The 23,662-nt window shown below is 41.6% G+C and overlaps 1 protein-coding gene across 5 annotated transcripts in view; it reads right to left on the bottom strand.

The window, feature by feature from the left end:
- Positions 1-23,662, bottom strand: part of LOC110506283 (cyclic nucleotide-gated cation channel beta-1-like) — a 75,737-nt gene that overhangs the window by 25,506 nt on the left and 26,569 nt on the right. For all 5 annotated transcript variants that reach the window (XM_090221750.1, XM_090221751.1, XM_090221752.1 and 2 more), the window contains one exon: positions 23,308-23,326. In XM_090221750.1, the coding sequence (XP_090077876.1) occupies positions 23,308-23,326 (19 nt within the window). The remainder of the gene's footprint in view (positions 1-23,307; positions 23,327-23,662) is intronic.

The following is a 23,662-nucleotide window of genomic DNA, read 5'->3' as shown; positions in this document are numbered from 1 at the left end:
TACTTTTAGCGATGCATTTGGCACCAGAAGTCTGTATTCAACAGCTTCAAACATAATGTTTAAAGGGTGTAGTTCACATATGCGCTCTAATTTCCAATAGATTGAATCCATGATGCTTGTGGTATATGAAAATATCTTAATGGTCATATTTGTGACCAATGGGAAAATATAGTGGCTTTGACGATTATCCATTAGCCTTTACGTATGTGTAAATCAGGGATTTTGACTGTAAAATGTCATATTTTGATATTTTGGGGGGTATTGCCATTGGGGAATTACCAGACTTACGCTTCTGGGGAAGGACATTCAACAAGAACAAATGACTAATGATTGGCTGAGAGAAATTGATTATACAAATATTGTGGGGCTGTTTTGTTAGGCTTCAGTGTGGCTTTTGACATTATCGATCATAGTCTGCTGCTGGTAAAACTGATGTATTATGGCTTTACACCCCCTGCTATATTGTGGATAAAGAGTTACCTGTCTAACAGAACACAGAGGGTGTTCTTTAATGGAAGCCTCTCCAACATAATCCAGGTAGAATCAGGAATTCCCCAGGGCAGATGTCTAGGCCCCTTACACTTTTCAACTTTACTAACGACATGCCACTGGCTTTGAGTAAAGACAGTGTGTCTATGTATGCAGATGACGCAACACTATACATGTCAGCTACTACAGAGATTTAAATGACTGCAACATTAAACAAAGAGCTGCAGTTGGTTTCAGAAGGGAAGATATAAGTTTGTCCTAAATATTTAAAAAACTGAAAGCGTTGTATTTGGGAAAAATAATTCACTAAACCCTAAACCTCGACTAATCTTGTAATTAATCATGTGGAAATTGAGAAAGTAGTGGTCATGGTCAAAACATATTGATACAACAGTAGCTAAGATGGGTCTGTCCATAATAAAGCGTTGTTCTGCCTTCTTAACAGCACTATCAACAAGGTAGGTCCTACAGGCTCTAGTTTTATCGCACCTGCACTCAGTCGTGTGGTCAGCTGCCACAAAGAGGGTCTTAGGAATATTGCAATTGGCTCAGAACAGGGCAGCACGGCTGGCCCTTGGATGTACACAGAGAGCTAACATTAATAATATGCACATCATTCTATCCTGGCTCAAAGTGGAGGAGAGAGTGACTTCATCACTACTTGTATTTGTGAGAGGTATTGACATGTTGAATGCACCAAGCTGTCTGTTTGAACTACTGGACACCCATGCATACCCCCCAAGACATGCCACCAGAGGTCTCTTCACAGTCTCCAAGTCCAGAACAGACTATGGGAGGCACACAGTACTACATGGAGCCATGACTACAATGGAACTCTATTCCACATCAAGTAACTCATGCAAGCAGTAAAATAAGATTTAAAAAACAGATAAAAATACACCTTATGGAACAGCGGGGACTGTGAAGGGACACAAACATAGGCACAGGCACATGCATACACACACGTACACATGGATTTTGTGTTGTAGATATGTGGTAGTAGAGTAGGAGCCTGAGGACACACTTAATATGATGTGAAATCAGCTGTGAATGTATTGTAATGCCTTGGCAGCAGCTAATGGGGATCCATAATACATAGACTCATACACTGAAAAATTGTCATAATTAAACAAATATTTAACGTCAATAGGTTTGTTAAGTGTCTCTACCAAAATGGTAGATCTGGTTTATGTGCGTTTTGCTGAATAGTCATGAAGGTAGACCTGGTTTATCAGAGTATTGGGACATAGCCACAGGTGTAAACCTGGTTCATATGGGTATTTGGGCTGAGAAGGTCAGAGGTCACCAAGTGCAACATAGTTTCAGCGTGTAAATCAGCTAGAAAGATGTGTCGGCATCGAGTAATTGTCTCTGGTCCCCTCCCAGTTAGGGGGAGTGATGAGCTCTACAGCAGAGTCTCACAACTCAATCGCTGGTTGAAAACTGTTTTCTGCCCCTCCCAAAAGATAGAATTTGTAGATAATTGGCCCTCTTTCTGGGACTCACCCACAAACAGGACCAAGCCTGGCCTGCTGAGGAGTGACAGACTCCATCCGAGCTGGAGGGGTGCTCTCATCTTATCTACCAACATAGACAGGGCTCTAACTCCTCTAGCTCCACAATGAAATAGGGTGCAGGCCAGGCAGCAGGCTGTTAGCCAGCCTGCCAGCATAGTGGAGTCTGCCACTAGCACAGTCAGTGTAGTCAGCTCAGCTATCCCCATTGAGACCGTGTCTGTGCCTCGACCTGGGTTGGGCAAAACTAAACATGGCGGTGTTCGCCTTAGCAATCTCACTAGGATAAAGACCTCCTCCATTCCTGTCATTATTGAAAGAGATTGTGATACCCCACGTCTCAAAATAGGGCTACTTAATGTTAGATCCCTTACTTCAAAGGCAATTATAGTCAATTAACTAATCACTGATCATAATCTTGATGTGATTGGTCTGGCTGAAACATGGCTTAAGCCGGATTAATTTACTGTGTTAAATGAGGCCTCACCTCCTGGTTACACTAGTGATCATATCCCCCGTGCATCCCGCAAAGGCGGAGGTGTTGCTAACATTTACGATAGCAAATTTCAATTTACAAAAAAAAAATGACGTTTTTGTCTTTTGAGCTTCTAGTCAAGAAATCTATGCAGTCTACTCAATCACTTTTTAAAGCTACTGTTAACAGGCCTCCTGGGCCATATACAGCATTCCTCACTGAGTTCCCTGAATTCCTATCGGACCTTGTAGTCATAGCAGATAATATTCACATTTTTGGTGACTTTAATATTCACATGGAAAAGTCCACAGACCCACTCCAAAAGGCTTTTGGAGCCATCATCGACTCAGTGGGTTTTGTCCAACATGTCTCTGGACCTACTCACTGTCACAGTCATACTCTGGACCTAGTTTTGTCCCTTGGAATAAATGTTGTGGATCTTAATGTTTTTCCTCATAATCCTGGACTATCGGACCACCATTTTATTACATTTGCAATTGCAACAAATAATCTGCTCAGACCCCAACCAAGGAGCATCAAAAGTCATGCTATAAATTCACAGACAACACAAAGATTCCTTGATGCCCTTCCAGACACCCTCCGCCTATCCAAGGACGTCAGAGGACAAAATTCAGTTAACCACCTAAATGAGGGACTTAATTTAACCTTGCGCAATACCCTAGATGCAGTTGCACCCCTAAAAACTAAAAAAATGTCTCATAAGAAACTAGCTCCCTGGTATACAGAAAATACCCAAGCTCTGAAGCAAGCTTCCAGAAAATTGGAACGGAAATGGCGCCACACCAAACTGAAAGTCTTCCAACTAGCTTGGAAAGACAGTACCGTGCAGTATCGAAGAGCCCTTACTGCTGCTCGATCATCCTATTTTTCGAACGTAATTGAGGAAAATAAGAACAATCCTGAATTTATTTTTGATACTGTCGCAAAGCTAACTAAAAAGCAGCATTCCCCAAGTGAGGATGACTTTCACTTCAGCAGTAATAAATTATTCTTTGAGGAAAAGATCATGATTATTAGAAAACAAATGACAGACTCCTCTTTAAATCTGCGTATTCCTTCAAAGCTCAGTTATCCTGAGTCTGCACAACTCTGCCAGGACCTAGGAACAAGGGAGACACTCAAGTGTTTTAGTACTATATCTCTTGACACAATTATGAACATAATCATGGCCTCTAAACCTTTAAGCTGCATACTGGACCCTATTCCAACTAAACTACTGAAAGAGCTGCTTCCTGTGCTTGGCCCTCCTATGTTGAACATAATATAAGGCTCTCTATCCACCGGATGTTTACCAAACTCACTAAAAGTGGCAGTAATAAAGCCTCTCTTGAAAACTCCAAACTTTGACCCAGAAAATATAAAAACTATCGGCCTATATCGAATCTTCCATTCCTCTCAAAAATGTTAGAAAAGGCTGTTGCGCAGCAACTCACTGCCTTCCTGAAGACAAACAATGTTTATGAAATGCTTCAGCCTGGTTTTATACCCCATCATAGCACTGAGACTGCACTTGTGAAGATGGTAAATTACGTTTTAATGGCATAAGACCGAGGCTCTGCATCTGTCCTCGTACTCCTAGACCTTAGTGCTGCTTTTGATACCATCGATCACCACATTCTTTTGGAGAGATTGGAAACCCAAATTGGTATACACGGACAAGTTCTGGCCTGGTTTAGATCTTATCTGTCGGAAAGATATCAGTTTGTCTCTGTGACAAATCAACTGTAAATTTCGGTGTTCCTCAAGGTTCCGTTTTTTGGACCACTATTGTTTTCACTATATATTTTACCTCTTGAGGATGTCATTCGAAAACATAATGTTAACTTTCACTGCTCTGCGGATGACACACAGCTGTACATGGTGAAGCCCCTAAATTGCCCTCGCTAGAAGCCTGTGTTTCAGACATAAGGAAGTGGATGGCTGCAAACGTTCTACTTTTAAACACGGACAAGACAGAGATGCTTGTTCTAGGTCCCAATCTTAATGGTTGTACAATCGTCTCAAATAAAACTGTGAACGACCTCGGCATTACTCTGGACCCTGATCTCTCTTTTGACGAACATATCAAGACTGTTTCAAGGACAGCTTTTTTCCATCTACAGAACAGTCCAAAAATGATGCAGAAAAATTAATCAATGCTTTTGTTACTTCTAGGTTAGACTACTGCAAAGCTCTACTTTCCGGCTACCCGGATAAAACACGAAATAAACTTCAGTTAGTGCTAAATATGGCTGCTAGAATCCTGACTAGAACCCCAAAATTGTATCATATTACTCCAGTGCTAGCCTCCCTACACTGGCTTCCTGTCAAGGCAAGGGCTGATTTCAAGGTTTTACTGCTAACCTACAAAGCATTACATGGGCTTGCTCCTACCTATCTCTCTGATTTGGTCCTGCCGTACATACCTACACGTATGCTACGGTCACAAGACGCAGGCCTCCTAATTGTCCCTAGAATTTCTAAGCAAACAGCTGGAGGCAGGGCTTTCTCCTATATAGCTCAATTTTTATGGAATGGTCTGCCTACCCATGTGAGAGATGCAAACTCGGTCTCAACCTTTAAGTCTTTACTGAAGACTCATCTCTGCAGTGGGTCATATGATTGAGTATTGGCCCAGGAGTGTGAAGGTGAACGGAAAGGCTCTGGAGCAACGAACCACCCTTGCTATCTCTGCCTGGCCGGTTCCCCTCTTTCCACTGGGATTCTCTGCCTCTAACCCTATTACAGGGGCTGAGTCACTGGCTTCATGCCGTCCCTACGAGGGGTGCGTCACATGAGTGGGTTGAGTCACTGATGTGATCTTCCTGTCTGGGTTGGCGCCCCCCCTTGGGTTGTGCCGGTGCGGAGATCTTTGTGGGCTATACTCAGCCTTGTCTCAGGATGGTAAGTTGGTGGTTGAAGATATCCCTCTAGTGGTGTGGGGGCTGTGCTTTGGCAACGTGGGTGGGGTTATATCCTTCCTGTTTGGCCCTGTCCGGGGGTTTCATCGGATGGGGCCACAGTGTCTCCGGACCCCTCCTGTCTCAGCCTCCAGTATTTATGCTGCAGTAGTTTATGTGTCGGGGGGTTAGGGTCAGGGTCTCCTGTCTTATCCGGTATCCTGTGTGAATTTAGGTATGCTCTCTCTAATTCTTTCTTTCTCTCTTTCTCTCTCTCTCGGAGGACCTGAGCCCTAGGACCATGCCTCAGGACTACTTGGCATGATGACTCCTTGCTGTCCCCAGTCCACCTGGCCGTGCTGCTGCTCCAGTTTCAACTGTTCTGCCTGTGGCTAGGGAATCCTGACCTGTCCCAGACCTATTATTTGACCATGCTGGTCATTTATGAACATTTAAACATCTTGGTCATGTTCTGTTATAATCTCCAACCGGCACAGCCAGAAGAGGACTGGCCACCCCTCATAGCCTGGTTCCTCTCTAGGTTTCTTCCTAGGTTTTGGCCTTTCTAGGGAGTTTTTCCTAGCCAACGTGCTTCAACACCTGCATTGCTTGCTGTTTGGGGTTTTAGGCTGGGTTTCTGTGCAGCACTTTGAGATATCAGCTGATGTACGAAGGGCTTTATTAATAGATTTGATTTGATTTGATATAGATATGCAGATGTAGATCTGGTTTATATTAGTATTGGGACTCAGTCAAAGGTGTAGACCTGGTTTGTACAGTAGTAGTACTTGAGCTGAGTAGCAGGGTAACCTGGTTTACATTTTATGAGGATTCAGGCTACGACACATTTCGACCTGGCTTAGTTGACTAAATGTGTTCAAGAACAGGTGCAGACTTTGTAGGTATGTAAATTGGTTCTGAAGTACAGGTGTCGACCTGGTTTGTATGAATAGTGGGGCTGAAATGCATAAGCACACCTATTGTTATGACAATTGGCAGTTATATGTAACAGTAAAAAAAAATCTATATTGGGTTAGAAGTGAAGATGTACACCTGGTCTGTAAGGATATTGAGGCTGAAGTACAAGTGTAGACCTGGTTTGTATGAATGTTGAGGCTTTGGCACTGGGGGTAGACCTGTCTTATATGTATGCCCATGGATTTACCTGGTTTATATGAGTAATGGGGTGTAGGGATACACAAGGCTCATACAGGTAATGGATCTTAATGGACATGTATTGCCAATTCAAATTCTTTCTGGCAACAAGTTTGTGGTATTACAAAAAGTGAATGGGGCTTTGGCACATGTGTTTTACCACTGTACTATGAGTTTATCTAGGAAATGATTTGCGTATACAGGTCAGAGGTCACAGTACTAAGATATGCAAATAAAAGTGTTGGGGTGTGAGGCTAATAGCTGGATATAGGTTACTGTTGTTGACTTGGGGAATACAGGTCTAAGGAAAGTGAGTAACATGACTGAGATAGGCAAGTAACATGTTGGCCCAGGAGTGTGAAAGTGAACGGAAAGGCTCTGGAGCAACGAACCAAAGGACCTGGGGTTTATGATTAACAAATCGGGCATTTAGGGCTAAGATATGAATGTATCTGTACTTGATTGTATCAATAAGAGTGTACTGGGATGTGGGTTTTTCTTAAATCAGCTATATTGCAGACATATTATGGCTTCTATCAATGTACAGTGCCTTGCGAAAGTATTCGGCCCCCTTGAACTTTGCGACCTTTTGCCACATTTCAGGCTTCAAACATAAAGATATAAAACTGTATTTTTTTGTGAAGAATCAACAACAAGTGGGACACAATCATGAAGTTGAACGACATTTATTGGATATTTCAAACTTTTTTAACAAATCAAAAACTGAAAAATTGGGCGTGCAAAATTATTCAGCCCCCTTAAGTTAATACTTTGTAGCGCCACCTTTTGCTGCGATTACAGCTGTAAGTCGCTTGGGGTATGTCTCTATCAGTTTTGCACATCGAGAGACTGACATTTTTTCCCATTCTTCCTTGCAAAACAGCTCGAGCTCAGTGAGGTTGGATGGAGAGCATTTGTGAACAGCAGTTTTCAGTTCTTTCCACAGATTCTCGATTGGATTCAGGTCTGGACTTTGACTTGGCCATTCTAACACCTGGATATGTTTATTATTGAACCATTCCATTGTAGATTTTGCTTTATGTTTTGGATCATTGTCTTGTTGGAAGACAAATCTCCGTCCCAGGCTCCGGTCTTTTGCAGACTCCATCAGGTTTTCTTCCAGAATGGTCCTGTATTTGGCTCCATCCATCTTCCCATCAATATTAACCATCTTCCCTGTCCCTGCTGAAGAAAAGCAGGCCCAAACCATGATGCTGCCACCACCATGTTTGACAGTGGGGATGGTGTGTTCAGCTGTGTTGCTTTTACGCCAAACATAACGTTTTGCATTGTTGCCAAAAAGTTCAATTTTGGTTTCATCTGACCAGAGCACCTTCTTCCACATGTTTGGTGTGTCTCCCAGGTGGCTTGTGGCAAACTTTAAACGAAACTTTTTATGGATATCTTTAAGAAATGGCTTTCTTCTTGCCACTCTTCCATAAAGGCCAGATTTGTGCAATATACGACTGATTGTTGTCCTATGGACAGAGTCTCCCACCTCAGCTGTAGATCTCTGCAGTTCATCCAGAGTGATCATGGGCCTCTTGGCTGCATCTCTGATCAGTCTTCTCCTTGTATGAGCTGAAAGTTTAGAGGGACGGCCAGGTCTTGGTAGATTTGCAGTGGTCTGATACTCCTTCCATTTCAATATTATCGCTTGCACAGTGCTCCTTGGGATGTTTAAAGCTTGGGAAATCTTTTTGTATCCAAATCCGGCTTTAGACTTCTTCACAACAGTATCTCGGACCTGCCTGGTGTGTTCCTTGTTCTTCATGAACATTTTAACGGACCTCTGAGACTATCACAGTGCAGGTGCATTTATACGGAGATTTGATTACACATAGGTGGATTGTATTTATCATCATTAGTCATTTAGGTCAACATTGGATCATTCAGAGATCCTCACTGAACTTCTGGAGAGAGTTTGCTGCACTGAAAGTAAAGGGGCTGAATAATTTTGCACGCCCAATTTTTCAGTTTTTGATTTGTTAAAAAAGTTTGAAATATCCAATAAATGTCATTCCACTTCATGATTGTGTCCCACTTGTTGTTGATTCTTCACAAAAAATACAGTTTTATATCTTTATGTTTGAAGCCTGAAATGTGGCAAAAGGTCGCAAAGTTCAAGGGGGCCGAATACTTTCGCAAGGCACTGTAATTGTCTGCATCATTTCCAATAACCCATATGTATTTTTTTTGTAAATATGCAGTACCAGTCAAAAGTTTGGACACACCTACTCATTCAAGGGTTTTTCTTTATTTTGACTATTTTCTACATTGTAGAATAATAGTGAAGACATCAAAACTGTGAAATAACACATATGGAATCATTTAGTAACCCAAAAAGTGTTAAATCAAAATACATGTTATATTTTATGTTCTTCAAAGTAGCCACCCTTTAACTTGATGACAGCTTTGTATGCTCTTGGCATTCTCTTAACCAGCTTCATGAGGAATGCTTTCCAATAGTCTTGATGGAGTTCCCACATATGCTGAGCACTTTTTGGCTGTTTTTCCTTCACTCTGTGATCCATCTCATCCCAAACCATCTCAATTGGGTTGAGGTCAGGTGATTGTGGAGGCCAGATTATCTGATGCAGCACTCCATCACTCTCCATGGTCAAATAGCCCTTACACAGCCTGGAGGTGATTGTCCTGTTGAAAAACAAATGATAGTCCCACTAAGTGCAAACCAGATGGGATGGCGTGTCGCTGCAAAATACTGTGATAGCCATGGTGGTTAAGTGTGCCTTGAATTCTAAATAAATCACAGACAGTGTCACCACCAAACCTCCCCCACACCATCACACATCCTACCTCCATGCTTCACGGTGGGAACCACACATGTGGAGATCATCTGTTCACCTACTCTGCATCTCACAAAGACACGGTGGTTGGAATTAAAAATCTCAAATTTGGACTCATTAGACCAAAGGACAGATTTCCACTGGTCTAATGTCCATTGCTTGTGCTTCTTGGCCCAAGCAAGTCCTCTTATTGGTGTTCTTTAGTAGTGGTTTCTTTGCAGAAATCCAACAATGAAGGCCTGATTCAAACAGTATCCTCTGAACAGTTGATGTTGAAATGTGTCTGTTACTTGAACTCTGAAGCATTTATTTGGGCTGCAATCTGAGGTGCAGTGAACTCTAATGAACATATCCTCTGCAGCAGAGGTAACTCTAGGTCTTCCTTTCCAGTGGCGGTCCTCAGGTGAGCCAGTTTCATCATAACGCTTGATGTATTTTGCGACTGCACTTGAAGAAACTTTCAAAGTTCCAAAAATGTTCTGTTTTGACTGACCTTCATGTCTTACAAATGATGGGTTCTGACTTCTAAACTTAAAAATATGAAATATCCTTATTCATGTCACTGAGGGAGAGAGGGGAATGTTGAACGTTTACATTCTGTCAGGATATGTTATTGTTAGCCATCAGGGATCCTATGGAAGGAGAAGATACCCAGTATGGTACAAGTCAACATGACAGCCGTGAGTTGGGGAGGAGAGAGGAATTTGGGCAGAGGTCAGGTTAGATGAAGAACAGATATCAATAAAGTTTTGTCTAGCAACAGAGAACATTGGCTGTTCAGATGTGTAAGGAGGGGGCTCAGCATAGGAGAAAAGGTTAAATACCAGTACTTGTGTGAATATGTTTTTTGTCTGTTCAGCTGTTCAGCTGTCCGACCCTTTGGGTGAATAAACTTGGTTTGAGCTTTTATAGTTTTCCGTCAATTTTTACCCTATTATTTAGAACATAACAAAGTAATGATGGACTTTCATTTATTTTTGCTTATTTGAGCTGTTCTTGCCATAATATGGACTTGGTCTTTTACCGAATAGAGCTATGTTCTGTATACCACCCCTACCTTGTCACAACACAACTGATTGGCTCAAACGCATTAAGAAGGAATTAAATTCTACAAATGAACTTTAAACAAGGCACACCTGTTAATTGAAATGCATTCCAGATGACTACCTCATGAAGCTGGTTGGGAGAATGCCAAGAGTGTGCAAAGCTGTCATCAAGGCAAAGGGTGACTACTTTGAAGAATCTCAAATATAAAATATATTTAGATTTTATTTCAACTTTATTTAACCAGGTAGGCAAGTTGAGAACAAGTTATAATTTACAACTACGACCTGGCCAAGATAAAGCTAAGCAGTTCGACACATAGAACAACACAGAGTAACTAACACATGGAGTAAACAAACATACAGTCAATAATACAGTAGAAAAACAAGTCTATTTACAATGTGTGCAAATGAGTTGAGATAAGGGAGGTAAGGCAATAAATAGGCCATGGTGGCGAAGTAAATACAATATAGCAATTAAACACTGGAATGGTAGATGTGCAGTAGATGAATGCGCAAAGTAGAAATACTGGGGTGCAAAGGAGCAAGGTAAATAAATAAATACAGTAGGGGATGAGGTAGTTGTTTGGGCTATTTACAGATGGGCTATGTACAGGTGCAGTGATCTGTGAGCTGCTCTGGCAGATGGTGCTTAAAGCTAGTGAGGGAGATAAGTGTCTCCAGTTTCAGTGATTTTTGTAGTTTTTGTAGTTCCAGTCATTGGCAGCAGAGAACTGGAGACACTTATCTCCCTCACTAGCTTTAAGCACCAGCTGCCAGAGCAGCTCACAGATCCCTGCACCTGTACATAGCCCATCTGTAAATAGCCCAAACAACTACCTCATCCCCTACTGTATTTATTTATTTGGCTTTGGGGGTTGAGAGTTTACAGTCTAACCAGACTCCTAGGTATTTGTAGTTGTCCACATATTCTAAGTCAGAACCGTCCAGAGTAGTGATCCTGGACGGGCGGGCAGGTGCGGGCAGTGATCGGTTGTAGAGAATGCATTTAGTTTAACTTGTATTTAAGAGGAGTTGGAGGCCACGGAAGGAGAGTTGTGTGGCATTGAAGCTCATCTGGAGGGTAGTTAAAACAGTGTCCAAAGAAGGGCCAGAAGTATACAGAATGGTGTCGTCTGCGTAGAGGTGGATCAGAGACTCACCAGCAGCAAGAGCGACATTATTGATGTATACAGACAAGAGAGTTGGCCCAATAATTGAACCCTGTGGCACCCCCATAGAGACTGCCAGAGTCCGGACAACAGGCCCTCTGATTTGAGACACTGAACTCTATCGAATAAGTAGTTGGTGAACCAGGCGGAGAAGCGGAGAAGGTACGGTGGGATTCGAAATGGTCGGTAATCTGTTTGTTAATTTGGCCTTCGAAGACCTTAGAAAGGGAGGGTAGGATAGATAGCAGGTCTGTAGCAGTTTGGGTCAAGAGTGTCTCCCCCTTTGAAGAGGGGGATGACCACAGCTGCTTTCCAATCTTTGGGAATCTCAGACGACATGAAAGAGAGGTTGAACAGGCTATTAATAGGGGTTGCAACAATTTTGGCAGATCATTTTAGAAAGAAAGGGTCCAGATTGTCTAGCCTGGCTGATTTGTAAGGGTCCAGATTTTGCAGCTCTTTCAGAACATCAGCTAACTGGATTTGGGAGAAGGAGAAATGGGGAGGCTTGGGCGAGCTGCTGTGGGGGGTGCAGGGCTGTTGACCGGGGTAGGGGTAGCCAGGTGGGAAGCATGGCCAGCTGTAGAAAAATGCTTATTGAAATTCTCAATTATAGTGGATTTATCGATGGTGACAGTTTCCTATCCTCAGTGCAGTGGGCAGCTGGGAGGAGGTGTTCTTATTCTCCATGGACTTTACAGTGTCCAAGAACTTTTTAGAGTTTGTGTTGCAGGAAGCAAATTTCTGCTTGAAAAAGCTAGCTTTGGCTTTCCTAACTGCCTGTGTATATTGGTTCCTAACTTCCCTGAAAAGTTGCATATCACGGGGGCTGTTCGATGCTAATGCAGAATGCCACAGGATGTTTTTGTGCTGATCAAGGGCAGTCAGGTCTGGAGAGAACCAAGAACCAAGGGTTCTTGGTTCTAAATTTCTTGAATGGGGCATGCTGTAACGGATCTCTTCGTCGTCTGACGACGAGTATGAAATATTGGACCAATGCGCAGCGTGGTAAATGTCCATGTTAATTTATTAACTGAACACACAAAACAAAATAACGAAGTGAATGGAAGAAACAAAACAGTTCTGCAAGGTGACATACACTAAACAGAAAACAACCACCCACAAACAAGAGTGGGAAAACAGGCTACCTAAGAATGGTTCTCATACAGAGACAACGATTGACAGCTGCCTCTGATTGGGAACAATACCAGTCCAAAAGCAGAAATACACAACATAGAACAAAAATATTGAATGTCCACCCCAACTCACGCCCTGACCAAACTAAAACAGAAACATATAATAGGAACTAAGGTCAGGACGTGACACATGCTTATTTAAGATGGTGAGGAAGGCATTTTTAAAGAATAATCAGGAATGTTCTACTGACGGGATGAGGTCAATATCCTTCCAGGACACCCGGGCCAGGTCGATTAGAAAGGCCTGCTAGCTGAAGTGTTTCAGGGAGCGTTTGACAGTGATGAGGGGAGGTCGTTTGACCGCAGACCCGTTACGAATGCGGCAGTGATTGCTAATGAGGCAGTGATTGCTAAGATCTTGGTTGAAAACAGCAGAGGTGTATTTAGAGGGCAAGTTGGTTAAGATGATATCTATGAGGGTGTCCATGTATACGGCTTTGGGGTTGTACCTGGTAGGTTCATTGATAATTTGTGTGAGGTTGAGGGCATCAAGCTTCTGTGTTATTTCTTAGTATTGATGTCTTCACCATTATATTCCAATGTAAAAATAGTACAAATAAAGGAAAACCCTTGAATGAGTAGGTGTGTCCAAACTTTTGAGTGATACTGTATACATTTTAAAATATATTTACCTTCTTTATTATTTTCCCCTAACCCTTTCACCCCTCCCCTAATTTGAGTAAACAAATGGACAACAATACTTAGGCTTCTACTTCCAGCGTATACATATTATATACATTTTACGGACAATATATTTTACATTACTTATCTTTTGCTTGTTTTTAGTCCCAGCCTTCAGCTACCCTCAACCCCTACCATCTATTGCATCTCTGAAGACCATCCCGTTTTGATTTCTAGCTGCCATATATTTTCCCACTGTGCTGAGATGTTTCACAAAGGTTCTGAACCTTTCTATTTTCATAGTTTATACAGATTGTAAATGATGTATTATTATATTATGGACCGATTGACTATGACTTTTCAAATCCCCCAGCAGTGCTATTTGAAGAGCTAGCTCCATATAAATGTTGCAATTTTTCAGTCATTCCTGAACCTGCGACCAAAAACAGGGCAGTACCAAAACAAGTGATCTGATGATTCTGGGTGTTAGTTTTAGAGCATGAGGGTAACAGGGCTGGGATGTGTGAGTAATTTGGTTTAGGTGTGTGGGTAAGTGACCTGAGGTATACAGAGATTGGAGCTGAGAAATAGGGGTACAGTGCATTCGGAAAGTATTCAGACACCTTGACTTTTGCCACATTTTGTTGTTACAGCTTTATTCTAAAATAGATTATATATATTTTATATTAAATGCAGTACTACATGATGAAAAAGCAAAAACAGGTTTTTCTAAATGTTTTTTTTTATTTATTTACCCTCTGGAAATATCACATTTGCAAAAGTATTCAGACCCTTTACTCAGTACTTTGTTGAAGCACCGTTGGCAGCGATGACAGCCTCAAGTCTTCTTGGGTATGACATCACAAGCTTGGCACACCTGTATTTGGTGAGTTTGTCCCATTCTTCTCTGCAGATCCTTTGAAGCTCTGTCAGGTTGGATGGGGATGGGACACAGCTATTTTCAGATGTTTGAGTCCTGGCCCGAACTGGGCCACGCAAGGACACCCAGAGACTTGTCCCGAAGCCACTCCTGCGTTGTCTTGGCTGTGTGCTTAGGGTCATTGACCTGTTGGAAGGTGAACCTTCGCCCCAGTCTGAGGTCCTGAGCGCTCTGGATCAGGTTTTCATCAAGGATCTCTCTGTACTTTGCTCCGTCCATCTTTCCCTTGATCCTGACTAGTCTCACAGTCCCTGCTGCTGAAAAACATCCCCACAGCATGACGCTGCCACCACCATGCTTCACTGTAGGGATGGTGCCAGGTTTCCTCCAGACGTGACACTTGACATTCAGGCCAAAGATTTTAAACTTGGTTTCATCAGCCCAGAGAATCTTGTTCCTCATGGTCTAAGAGTCCATCAGGTGCCTTTTGGCAAAATCCAAGTGGGCTGTCATGTGCCTTTTACTGAGGAGTGGCTTCCGTCTTGCCACTCTACCATAAAGGCCTGATTGGTGGAGTGCTGCAGAGACGATTGTTCTTCTGGAAGGTTCTCCCATCTCCACAGAGGAACTCTAGAGCTCTGTCAGAGTGACCATCCGATTTCTCGGTTTGATAGCTGGTCCCGTGTGGCTCAGCTGGTAGAGCATGGTGCTTGCAACAACAGTTTTTTAGCTGTGTTTTTAGTTTTTTGCCAATTAGCCAATCGGCGTTTCTCAATGAGTTCAAAGCACATGAATTCATCCGACTGGCATTTGCAACTTCAAAACTGGTAATTACCATCTTCCCACTTGGTTATGATCGCAGTATTACTCCACTCCCAATTTGAATATTCAAATGAAAGCGATAGTCTACCCAATTTACAACCTCATCTTAGTCCTCATCTTATGGACTCAGAGGATCAGTGGGCCCACTGATTTTGCTCAATATACTGTATAGCGAATTTGGGGGGTAGCCCAGACCAGGAACCCGGGTCCAGCGACTGTGAAGCCAACACCTTAACCATTACACCAAGAGGTCAGAACATTTTGACTAGGTTGCTAGGTGTTGAGTTAAGGTCGCTACTTTACCGCTTTCCTTCGGGAGAGTGTTCTAAGTCCCACACCTGTACACACCTCTCCGATGGCCTCACAGGCACCATCCCATTTCTGACACCAATGTAGCAAAGTCGGGGGGCAGCCCCAATTGGGACTCGAACCCGGGTCCAACAACTGTCAAGCCTTAACCGTTACGCCAAGAGGAACAAACATCTTGACTAGGTCGCTAGGTGTTGGCTTAAGGTCGCTTCAATACATTGCAGTACTGTGTTTTACAAAAGGTTAGCACTAGCAGTACAGATCTATTGAAAATATATTCAACAAATACAGTGTACCCAACTTCTAATCATATCATGTAATTCTGGCCCCTTTATATACTTGGCTGTTATAATATTTATAGGTATAAGCCTAATTGATTGATTGATTGATTGATTGATTGATTGGTAGATTGATTGGTAAATTGACTGTCACACAAAACACCAGACTGCATTTCAAACTCTTTATTAATCATAAACAAACGGCATATGATGTAAAAACATCTTCATAACAATAGGATTGCTGCCTGGGCTTAGGTAGTTATTGTGTTTGTCTCATTGGACAAACACAATAACAACGGTGCTAACAGTAGTGTGTACTATGCTAACAGTATGTTGACTACAAACCGTGTGTGAAATATAGTGCCAATCCAACTGTTTTTTTTATTGTCACGTTTCTATGCAATCTAAAAACAATTGATAGCAGTGTATTGATTCTACACGGTTTAAAATGAGAATGGAAAGTATTGGAAAAAGCTTATACTAGCTGTGATCACCCTGTCTGTCTGGAGAAAACCGAATTCCTAGGCTTTTTGAGATTCCTAGGCTTTTTGGAGAAATCATTAGCATCAACGCACTATTGCAGTTAGAGTGAGATATTGTTTCCAAAGTTATGATTCTAACAGATAACGATCATAGCGTGATCACGCCTATGTTTACACGGCCATCCTAGCAACCCGATTCAGATGCTTGTTTCATATTCAACCACTTTTTTCTGGCTGTTCACACCCAGTTTTATATGGGACAAATTTGCACATTTACACTCATGTGACCTCTGAAATAGCACACATATGAAATGCTAAGTTTTTTTTTTTAAATCATGTAAAAAAACAACAACCTTTCAGAGCAAAAATAATTATTCGATCTGAGCATCCACACGAGGTCGCATATGGAGCATCAGAATCGTATCAGAATTGAGAGTCACACACGGATGTGGAATAAATCAGAACTTAAAAGATTAGATTCCATGTGTTTTTTTTTTGTTGCTGTGGGGGGAAAGATCATATATGTCGGATATGCCAAATAATTGACATAAGATCATAATTGAGACACCTGTGTAAACACAGCCTTTGTAAATTAGACTATATTCACTCCCATGCTAAGCTAATTCTCCTGGTTTATGGGTTCTTAAACCTAATTAGTAATTTCATTCAGAATCTCTTATCATTGGCTCAATCGTTTGTGGGAAGGAGAGGGTGAAAGTGCATTATGCGTTATAGCTGCGCAAGAACTGAAAGCTCTATTGGTTTACAGAGCCATTGACTATTTCTAGCTATGTGTGTGTCAGAAGAGGCTGGTGGGAGAAGCTATAGGAGGATGGACTCATTGTAATGGCTGGAATGGAATAAATTGAACGATATCAAACACATCAAACCTATGGCACCCTTAGTGGAGTTAAAAAAAAACATAAGCTGGTGCACACCCAGAGAAAATTATTTTATGTTGAGGTGCTGACTAATGGCGAAAAAACTATATGCTATAAAAAAAATTCAAGAGAGTTGCACACTCTATATATAAACTCCCAGTCATTCAATGGGTAAATCACCAACATTTCGGCATAACTGTGCCTTCTTCAGGGTAATGTCATGAATGCTTGAACCAGGTTATGTAGAAAAAAGTGCAATCAATGACCAGTGTCATAATTATTTAGTTAATGCATTGAGTGAAACTGTTAAAGCATATACAGTTGAAGTCGGAGGAAGTTTACATACACCTCGGCCAAATACATTTAAACTCAGTTTTTCACAATTCCTGACATTTAAACCAAGTAAACATTCCCTGTATTAGGTCAGTTAGGATCACCACCTTATTTTAAGAATGTGAAATGTCAGAATAATAGTAGAGAGAAGGATTTATTTCAGCTTTTATTTCTTTCATCACATCCCCAGTGGGTCAGAAGTTTACATACACTCAATTAGTATTTGGTAGCATTGCCTTTGAATTGTTTAACCTGGATCAAACGGTTCGGGTAGCCTTCCACAATCTTCCCACAATAAGTTAGGTGAATTTTGGCCCATTCCTCCTGACAGAGCTGGTGTAGTTGAGCCATGTTTGTAGGCCTCCTTGCTCGCACATGTTTTTTCAGTTCTGCCAACACAAATTCTCTATGGGATTGAGGTCAGGGCTTTGTGATGGCCACTCTAATAGCTTGACTTTGTTGTCCTTAAGCCATTTTGCCACAACTTTGGAAGTATGCTTGGGGTAATTGTCCATTTGGAAGACCCATTTGCGACCTGACTGATGCCTTGAGATGTTGCTTCAATAAATCCACATAATTTTTCCTCCTCGTGATGCCGTCTATTTTGGGAAGTGCACCAGTCCCTCCTGCAGCAAAGCACCCACACGACATGATGCTGCCACCCCCGTGCTTCACGGTTGGGATGGTGTTCTTCAGCTTGCAAGCATCCCCCTTTTTCCTCCAAACATAACGATGGTCATTATGGCCAAACAGTTGTATTTTTGTTTCATCAGACCAGAGTACATTTCTCCAAAAAGTACAATCTTTGTCCCCATGTGCAGTTGCAAACCGTAGTCTGGCTTTTTTATAGCGGTTTTGGAGCAGTGGCTTATTCCTTGCTGAGTGGCCTTTCAGGTTATGTCGATATAGGACTCTTTTTACTGTGGATATAGATACGTTTGAACCCGTTTCCTTCAGAATCTTCACAAGGTCCTTTGCTGTTGTTCTGGGATTGATTTGCACTTCGCACCAAAGTACGTTCATCTCTAGGAGACAGAACGCGTCTTCTTACTGAGCAGTATAACAGCTGCATGGTCCCATGGTGTTTATACTTGCGTACTATTGTATGTACAGATGAACGTGGTACCTTCAGGCATTTGGAAATTGCTGAACCAGACTTGTGGAGGTCTACAATGTTTTTGGTTGCTTTCTTTTGATTTTTCCGTGATGTCAAGCAAAGTTTGAAGGTAGGCCTTGAAATACATCCACAGGTACACCTCCAATTGACTCAAATCATGTCAATTAGCCTATCAGAAGCTACTAAAGCCATGACATAATTTTCTGGAATTTTCCAAGATGTTTAATGTACAGTCAAATTAGTGTATGTAAACTTCTGACCCACTGGAATTGTGATACAGTGAATTATAAGTGAAATAATCTGTCTGTCAACAATTGTTGGAAAAATGACTTGTGTCATGCACAAAGTAGATGTCCTAACCGACTTGTCAAAACTATAGTTTGTTAACAATAAATTTGTGGAGTGGTTGAAAAACGAGTTTTAATGACTCCAACCTAAGTGTATGTAAACTTCTGACTTCAACTGTAGCATTAGGAATATATTAGGCTATTGTTATCATATTGAAACATAATTAAATATTGTACATATTATTAACATCAACATACATTATTGTTTAATTCAATTTCACATATATATCTAATTGTTCCCTATTTCATTAAAACATTTTGTTACATGTCATCTTTTGGTTCAACCATAAAAGCATCATCAACATGGGGAACATATTGGGTGAACCAGACTTGTGGAGGTCTACAATGTTTTTGGCTGTTGGAAGAATATGTCCATTTATAAGACTTGTTCATAAAAGAGAGAGTTGTTCATTTCAATTACATTCTTTATTTTATTTAACCAGGCAAGTCAGTTAAGAACAAATTCTTATTTACATTGACGGCCTACCCCAGACCAACTGTGCGCCGCCATATGGGACTCCCAGCCTGGATTCAAACTAGGGACTGCAGTGACGAATCTTGCACTGAGATGCAGTGCCTTAGACCGCTGCGCCACTCTGGAGCCCAAACGAAGAGTTCATAAGAAGGGTCTGAGATCAAAGTCAATATTCAGACCACTAGGGGTCAATGTTTTTAGATAGGGTTTCCAGTAAGCCTCCCTTTGCAGTAGTAGGATCTCCATGTTACTTCCTCTCTTTTGTAGAGCAACATGCTCAATGCCTGTGTATTTGAGGGAGGACATAGGACCTGATGACTCTGATCACTGAACAACTTAAAAAGGATATTACAGAGATCGCAACCTGGTTGGCTTCAACCAAGTGAAATGCTACTGGATAGTCAACACCTGATTGAGCTGCGGTGTTCAGCTATGCGTTGTTTTAATTGTCTTTTTGCTTGTCCTATGTAGGCTTTCCCACATGAACAGGTGATGAGATTGCAGAATATTCCAGTGCTTTTTCGGGATTGCTTTCATCTTCTCCAAATACTTGGTGTACTCGATGCAAAAGACTGTGGCATTGTTTTTCTTCTTTGGTTGAGTTTTTACATATTCCTCTCTTGGTTTTTGAGATCATTGCAGCATGAAGAGTTTTGTCTTTGTAGCCTCTCATTTTGAATGTATCTGTCATTTTTGTTGTATTGTTGTCAAAATCTGTCTGGTGGCCACAGATTCGTTTAACCCTGCATAACTGGCTATATTGTAGACCATTCTTGAGGGGAAGGGGATGCATAGTATTCTCACATAGCAGGGTATTGCGGTCTGAGGGATTTGTGTATAAGTCCGCATGTAATGCATCATTCTCTTTGATGATTCATAAATCCAGGTAGTTTATTTTTCTCTCATCAGTCTGCATGGTGTATTTGAGGTATTCAGAGCTCTCATTTAGTAGAGTTTGGATTTCATTTAGCTCCTGCTGACTTCCTTCCCAGAGTACAAAGACATCATCTATGTATCTCTTCCATAGGATGATTTTAGAAAGTGACTAGTGTCTCTGTTATGAAAATGAGTGCTACCTCAAGTTATCCCACACACAGGTTTGCATAGTTGGGTGCAAAGTGGGAGCCATTGGCTACACCCCGAATTTGAAGGAAAAAGTCTGACTCAAAGATGATGGAGAAAGGGTAGAGTCTCTCTGCTGAAGGAAGTGGTGCAGTGCCTGCAAGCCTCCAGTGTGTGGGATAGTGTACAAGCTCTCCACATCAAGAGTGGCCAGCAGGGTGCCCTCTGGTGTCCTTCCTAAGCCCTTTATCAATGAGATCATGTGACTAGTGTCTTAAGATGGGAGATTTTCAACCATTGGTTTAATGTGGTGGTCCACAAACGTAGAAATGTTGGACGTCACAGAGTCGACTGCTGCTACAATGGGTCTACCTGGGGGAGGAGACACTTGTTTGTGCAATTTAGCAACGGTATAAAAAGTTTTCACACATTGAAATTCCCATTATTTTGGGGGGATTTGTCCTGATTCCAAACAGCTTTCCACTGAGGATGAGATATTATGCTGGAATTCTAGGGTAGGGTCATGATTCAGTTTGCGATAGAAGTGACCTTTAGATAGTCATCGGCGACATTCATTCATATAGTCACATTTGTTTTGTATACAAATTCCTCCTCCTTTGCCACTTTTTTTTAATGATAATCGAAGGATCTGTCTGTAAGTAGTTATGACCCATTCTCTCATCACTACTCAGGTTATCATAGGATCCGTGTTTCTGTTTGTCTTTCAGTAGGTCACCTACATCATTTTCAACAATCCTGCAGAAGGTGTCTATGGAGGCATTGCGTTTGGGGCGAGGTAAAAATGAACTTTTAGCTCTAAATGTGGTTCTCTCAGAGTTCTCAGGTACCTCAGCTGTGTTGATGGCTCCATCTCCTGCTTGACTCGCAGTAGGGCAGGTAAGTCTATTGATTAACATGGTAGACCTATGTTTTCATCTCACTGAAGATGACAAAGAATCTCAGATTACAGAAAAACTTAAATAGCTCTATCTGGACGTCAAAGTCATTCATGTATGTAGTGGGTACAAATGATAACCCATTATTGAGTACACTAAGGTGAGCTGATGTCAGAGTCTTACTTGATAAGTTGAATACATTTAGCTCCTGTTGGACTGGGGGCCCGTCTTGGATCTCAATTGATAGATGTCGCGGGGTGGTAGTGAATTTCTTCTTCCCCCGACGTATGCGTCGAACCCTCTTACATGCTGAGGGGGATGTTCTCAACGTTGTCCCTGGTGTCCCCGTCCTCTTTTGAGAAAAACGCTCACAGTTGTTAGAGAAGCCAGAGTTAGCGCTGTCTGTGGATAGTTGGTCTGACAGAGGACCTCTGCGTCTGTCATCGGCTTGTCTTTTCCTGCTTTGTGGTTTCTTGTGCTAAGGATCTCGCCAGAGGTATATTAGTCCGTTGTTCTTCCAAATCGCGTTTATACTTCTTGATTTTCCTCTCCCTCAGTTCGGTCGTCATCTTGGTCTGAAGGTCAGCGTTACTCTTCAATGAGATCATTCAGTTTGATAGGGTCATTAAGCTCATCTCATAGACGTTGCTGTGAATTTTCAAATGAGGTTTGCGATCTCTGTAATATCCTTTTTAAGTTGTTCAGTGATCAGAGTCATCAGGTCCCACGTCCTCCCTCAAATACACAGGCATTGAGCATGTTGCTCTACCAAGGAGGAGGTAACATTGAGATCCTACTACTACTACTACTACTACTAAGGAAGGCTTACTGGATATCCTTTCTGAAAACATTGACCCCTAGTGGTCTGAATATTGACTTTATATATATTAAATATGTATGTGAAATTGAATGAAACAATAAAGTATGTTGATGTTAATATTATGTACAATATTTAATTACATTTCCATAGGATAACAATAGCCTAATATATCTAATATGCTAGAAACACTTTTTTTTTTTTTTTTTTTTACAGTTTCACTCAATTCATTGTAATCAACTAAATAATTATGGCACACCCCTCACTATTGTCATTGGTTGCACTAATTGCACTGTTTGTCTACATAACCTGGTTCAAGCATTCGTGACATTACCCTGAAGAAGGCACAGGGATGCCGAAACGTTGGTGATTTACCCATTAAATTACTGGGAATTTATATAGAGTGTGCTACTCTATTTTCTTTATTTCCCTTAGCGGAGTTGCCAACAACTGGATGCATTTGGTTTTCAGGGATACAGCCATCTTCCGACTTAGGTTCCCTTTCCGCTGAAAACCGGATATTCTCAGGCGTTTCTGTTACGCCTGCTACGTTAAGTTTAAACTGCATGTTTGACTCCATTTCATTTATATCATTCCAGCCATTACAGTGAGCCTGTCCTCCTATAGCACCAGCCTCCTCTGCTAAGTGTGTGTCCATTTATTAATTATTCCGTCTTTTTTGCCTGTCTGTTGAACTGCCTGTCTCGCTCCAATCATCAGTGTGTGCCTGTGGTTTAGTCTCCTCTTCTATGTGTGTGTATATGTTTTTGTGAGCGACTTTTTCCCAGTCTTCCTTCTCCTTTTGTTTAAGGGGCTCTCAGCGCACCTTCCCCCCTGAAACAGAATGAGAAGAGGAGCCCAGTTAGAGTCTGCCTCATCATGGACACTAGCCATAATCAACCAATCAGTACACCTTGTAATTAACCAATCAACCAATCAATGAACCTGCAAATCACCAGCCCACTATACTGATCAATCAATCAAACTACCTCAAAGCATAACTCAGGTCACTGAAGTGTGTCCACAGCTGATATCAGACTCAAAGGAGCAGTGCCAATGTCTGGTTGTACTCTCTGTTGTCCTGCCTGCCTGTTGTCTATTGGAAGTTCAAACTTCTTTGTATGCTGTTTTGGATTTTATATGACTATAATGTTGTTTTTTGAACACCATTTTGAGTTTCATGATCTGTGAGATGCTGTATGTGTATGAGAAAGTAATGATGCCAGCTTTACTTACTGTTCTGAACAGCGTTCTCCTGTCAGAGGGGAGACACAAAACAAAATATGTTAGACTTCAGATCCCATTTACCTACGTCCTCTTTCAGTTATGTCCTGTTCAGTTGAAGTTTAAGAACCACTTTGAATAACAATGAAAATGTGATTATAAAGAACTCCCCCAGCCTTATCTCTAACCCAAAACCAGGGTCTTGTTCAGTCTTTGCACCAAACAGAAGAACATTTACTGAAACAAGGAAGGACTACCTGAACTTGTCCGATAAGAAATGTGCTTTACCATGCAAAGTGTTTTGCTACAGTGTGCCTTAATGAATACTATCCGGGTGTGTCGTCTTGTGCTATTGGGAGGTTAGTCA

Source organism: Oncorhynchus mykiss, chromosome 26 (genome assembly GCF_057628025.1).
Source record: "Oncorhynchus mykiss isolate SJ-2025 chromosome 26, ASM5762802v1, whole genome shotgun sequence".
NCBI lineage: Eukaryota > Metazoa > Chordata > Actinopteri > Salmoniformes > Salmonidae > Oncorhynchus > Oncorhynchus mykiss.
The sequence above is the reverse complement of the archived record's forward strand: the minus strand, read 5'-3'. Positions and strand labels throughout refer to the sequence as shown.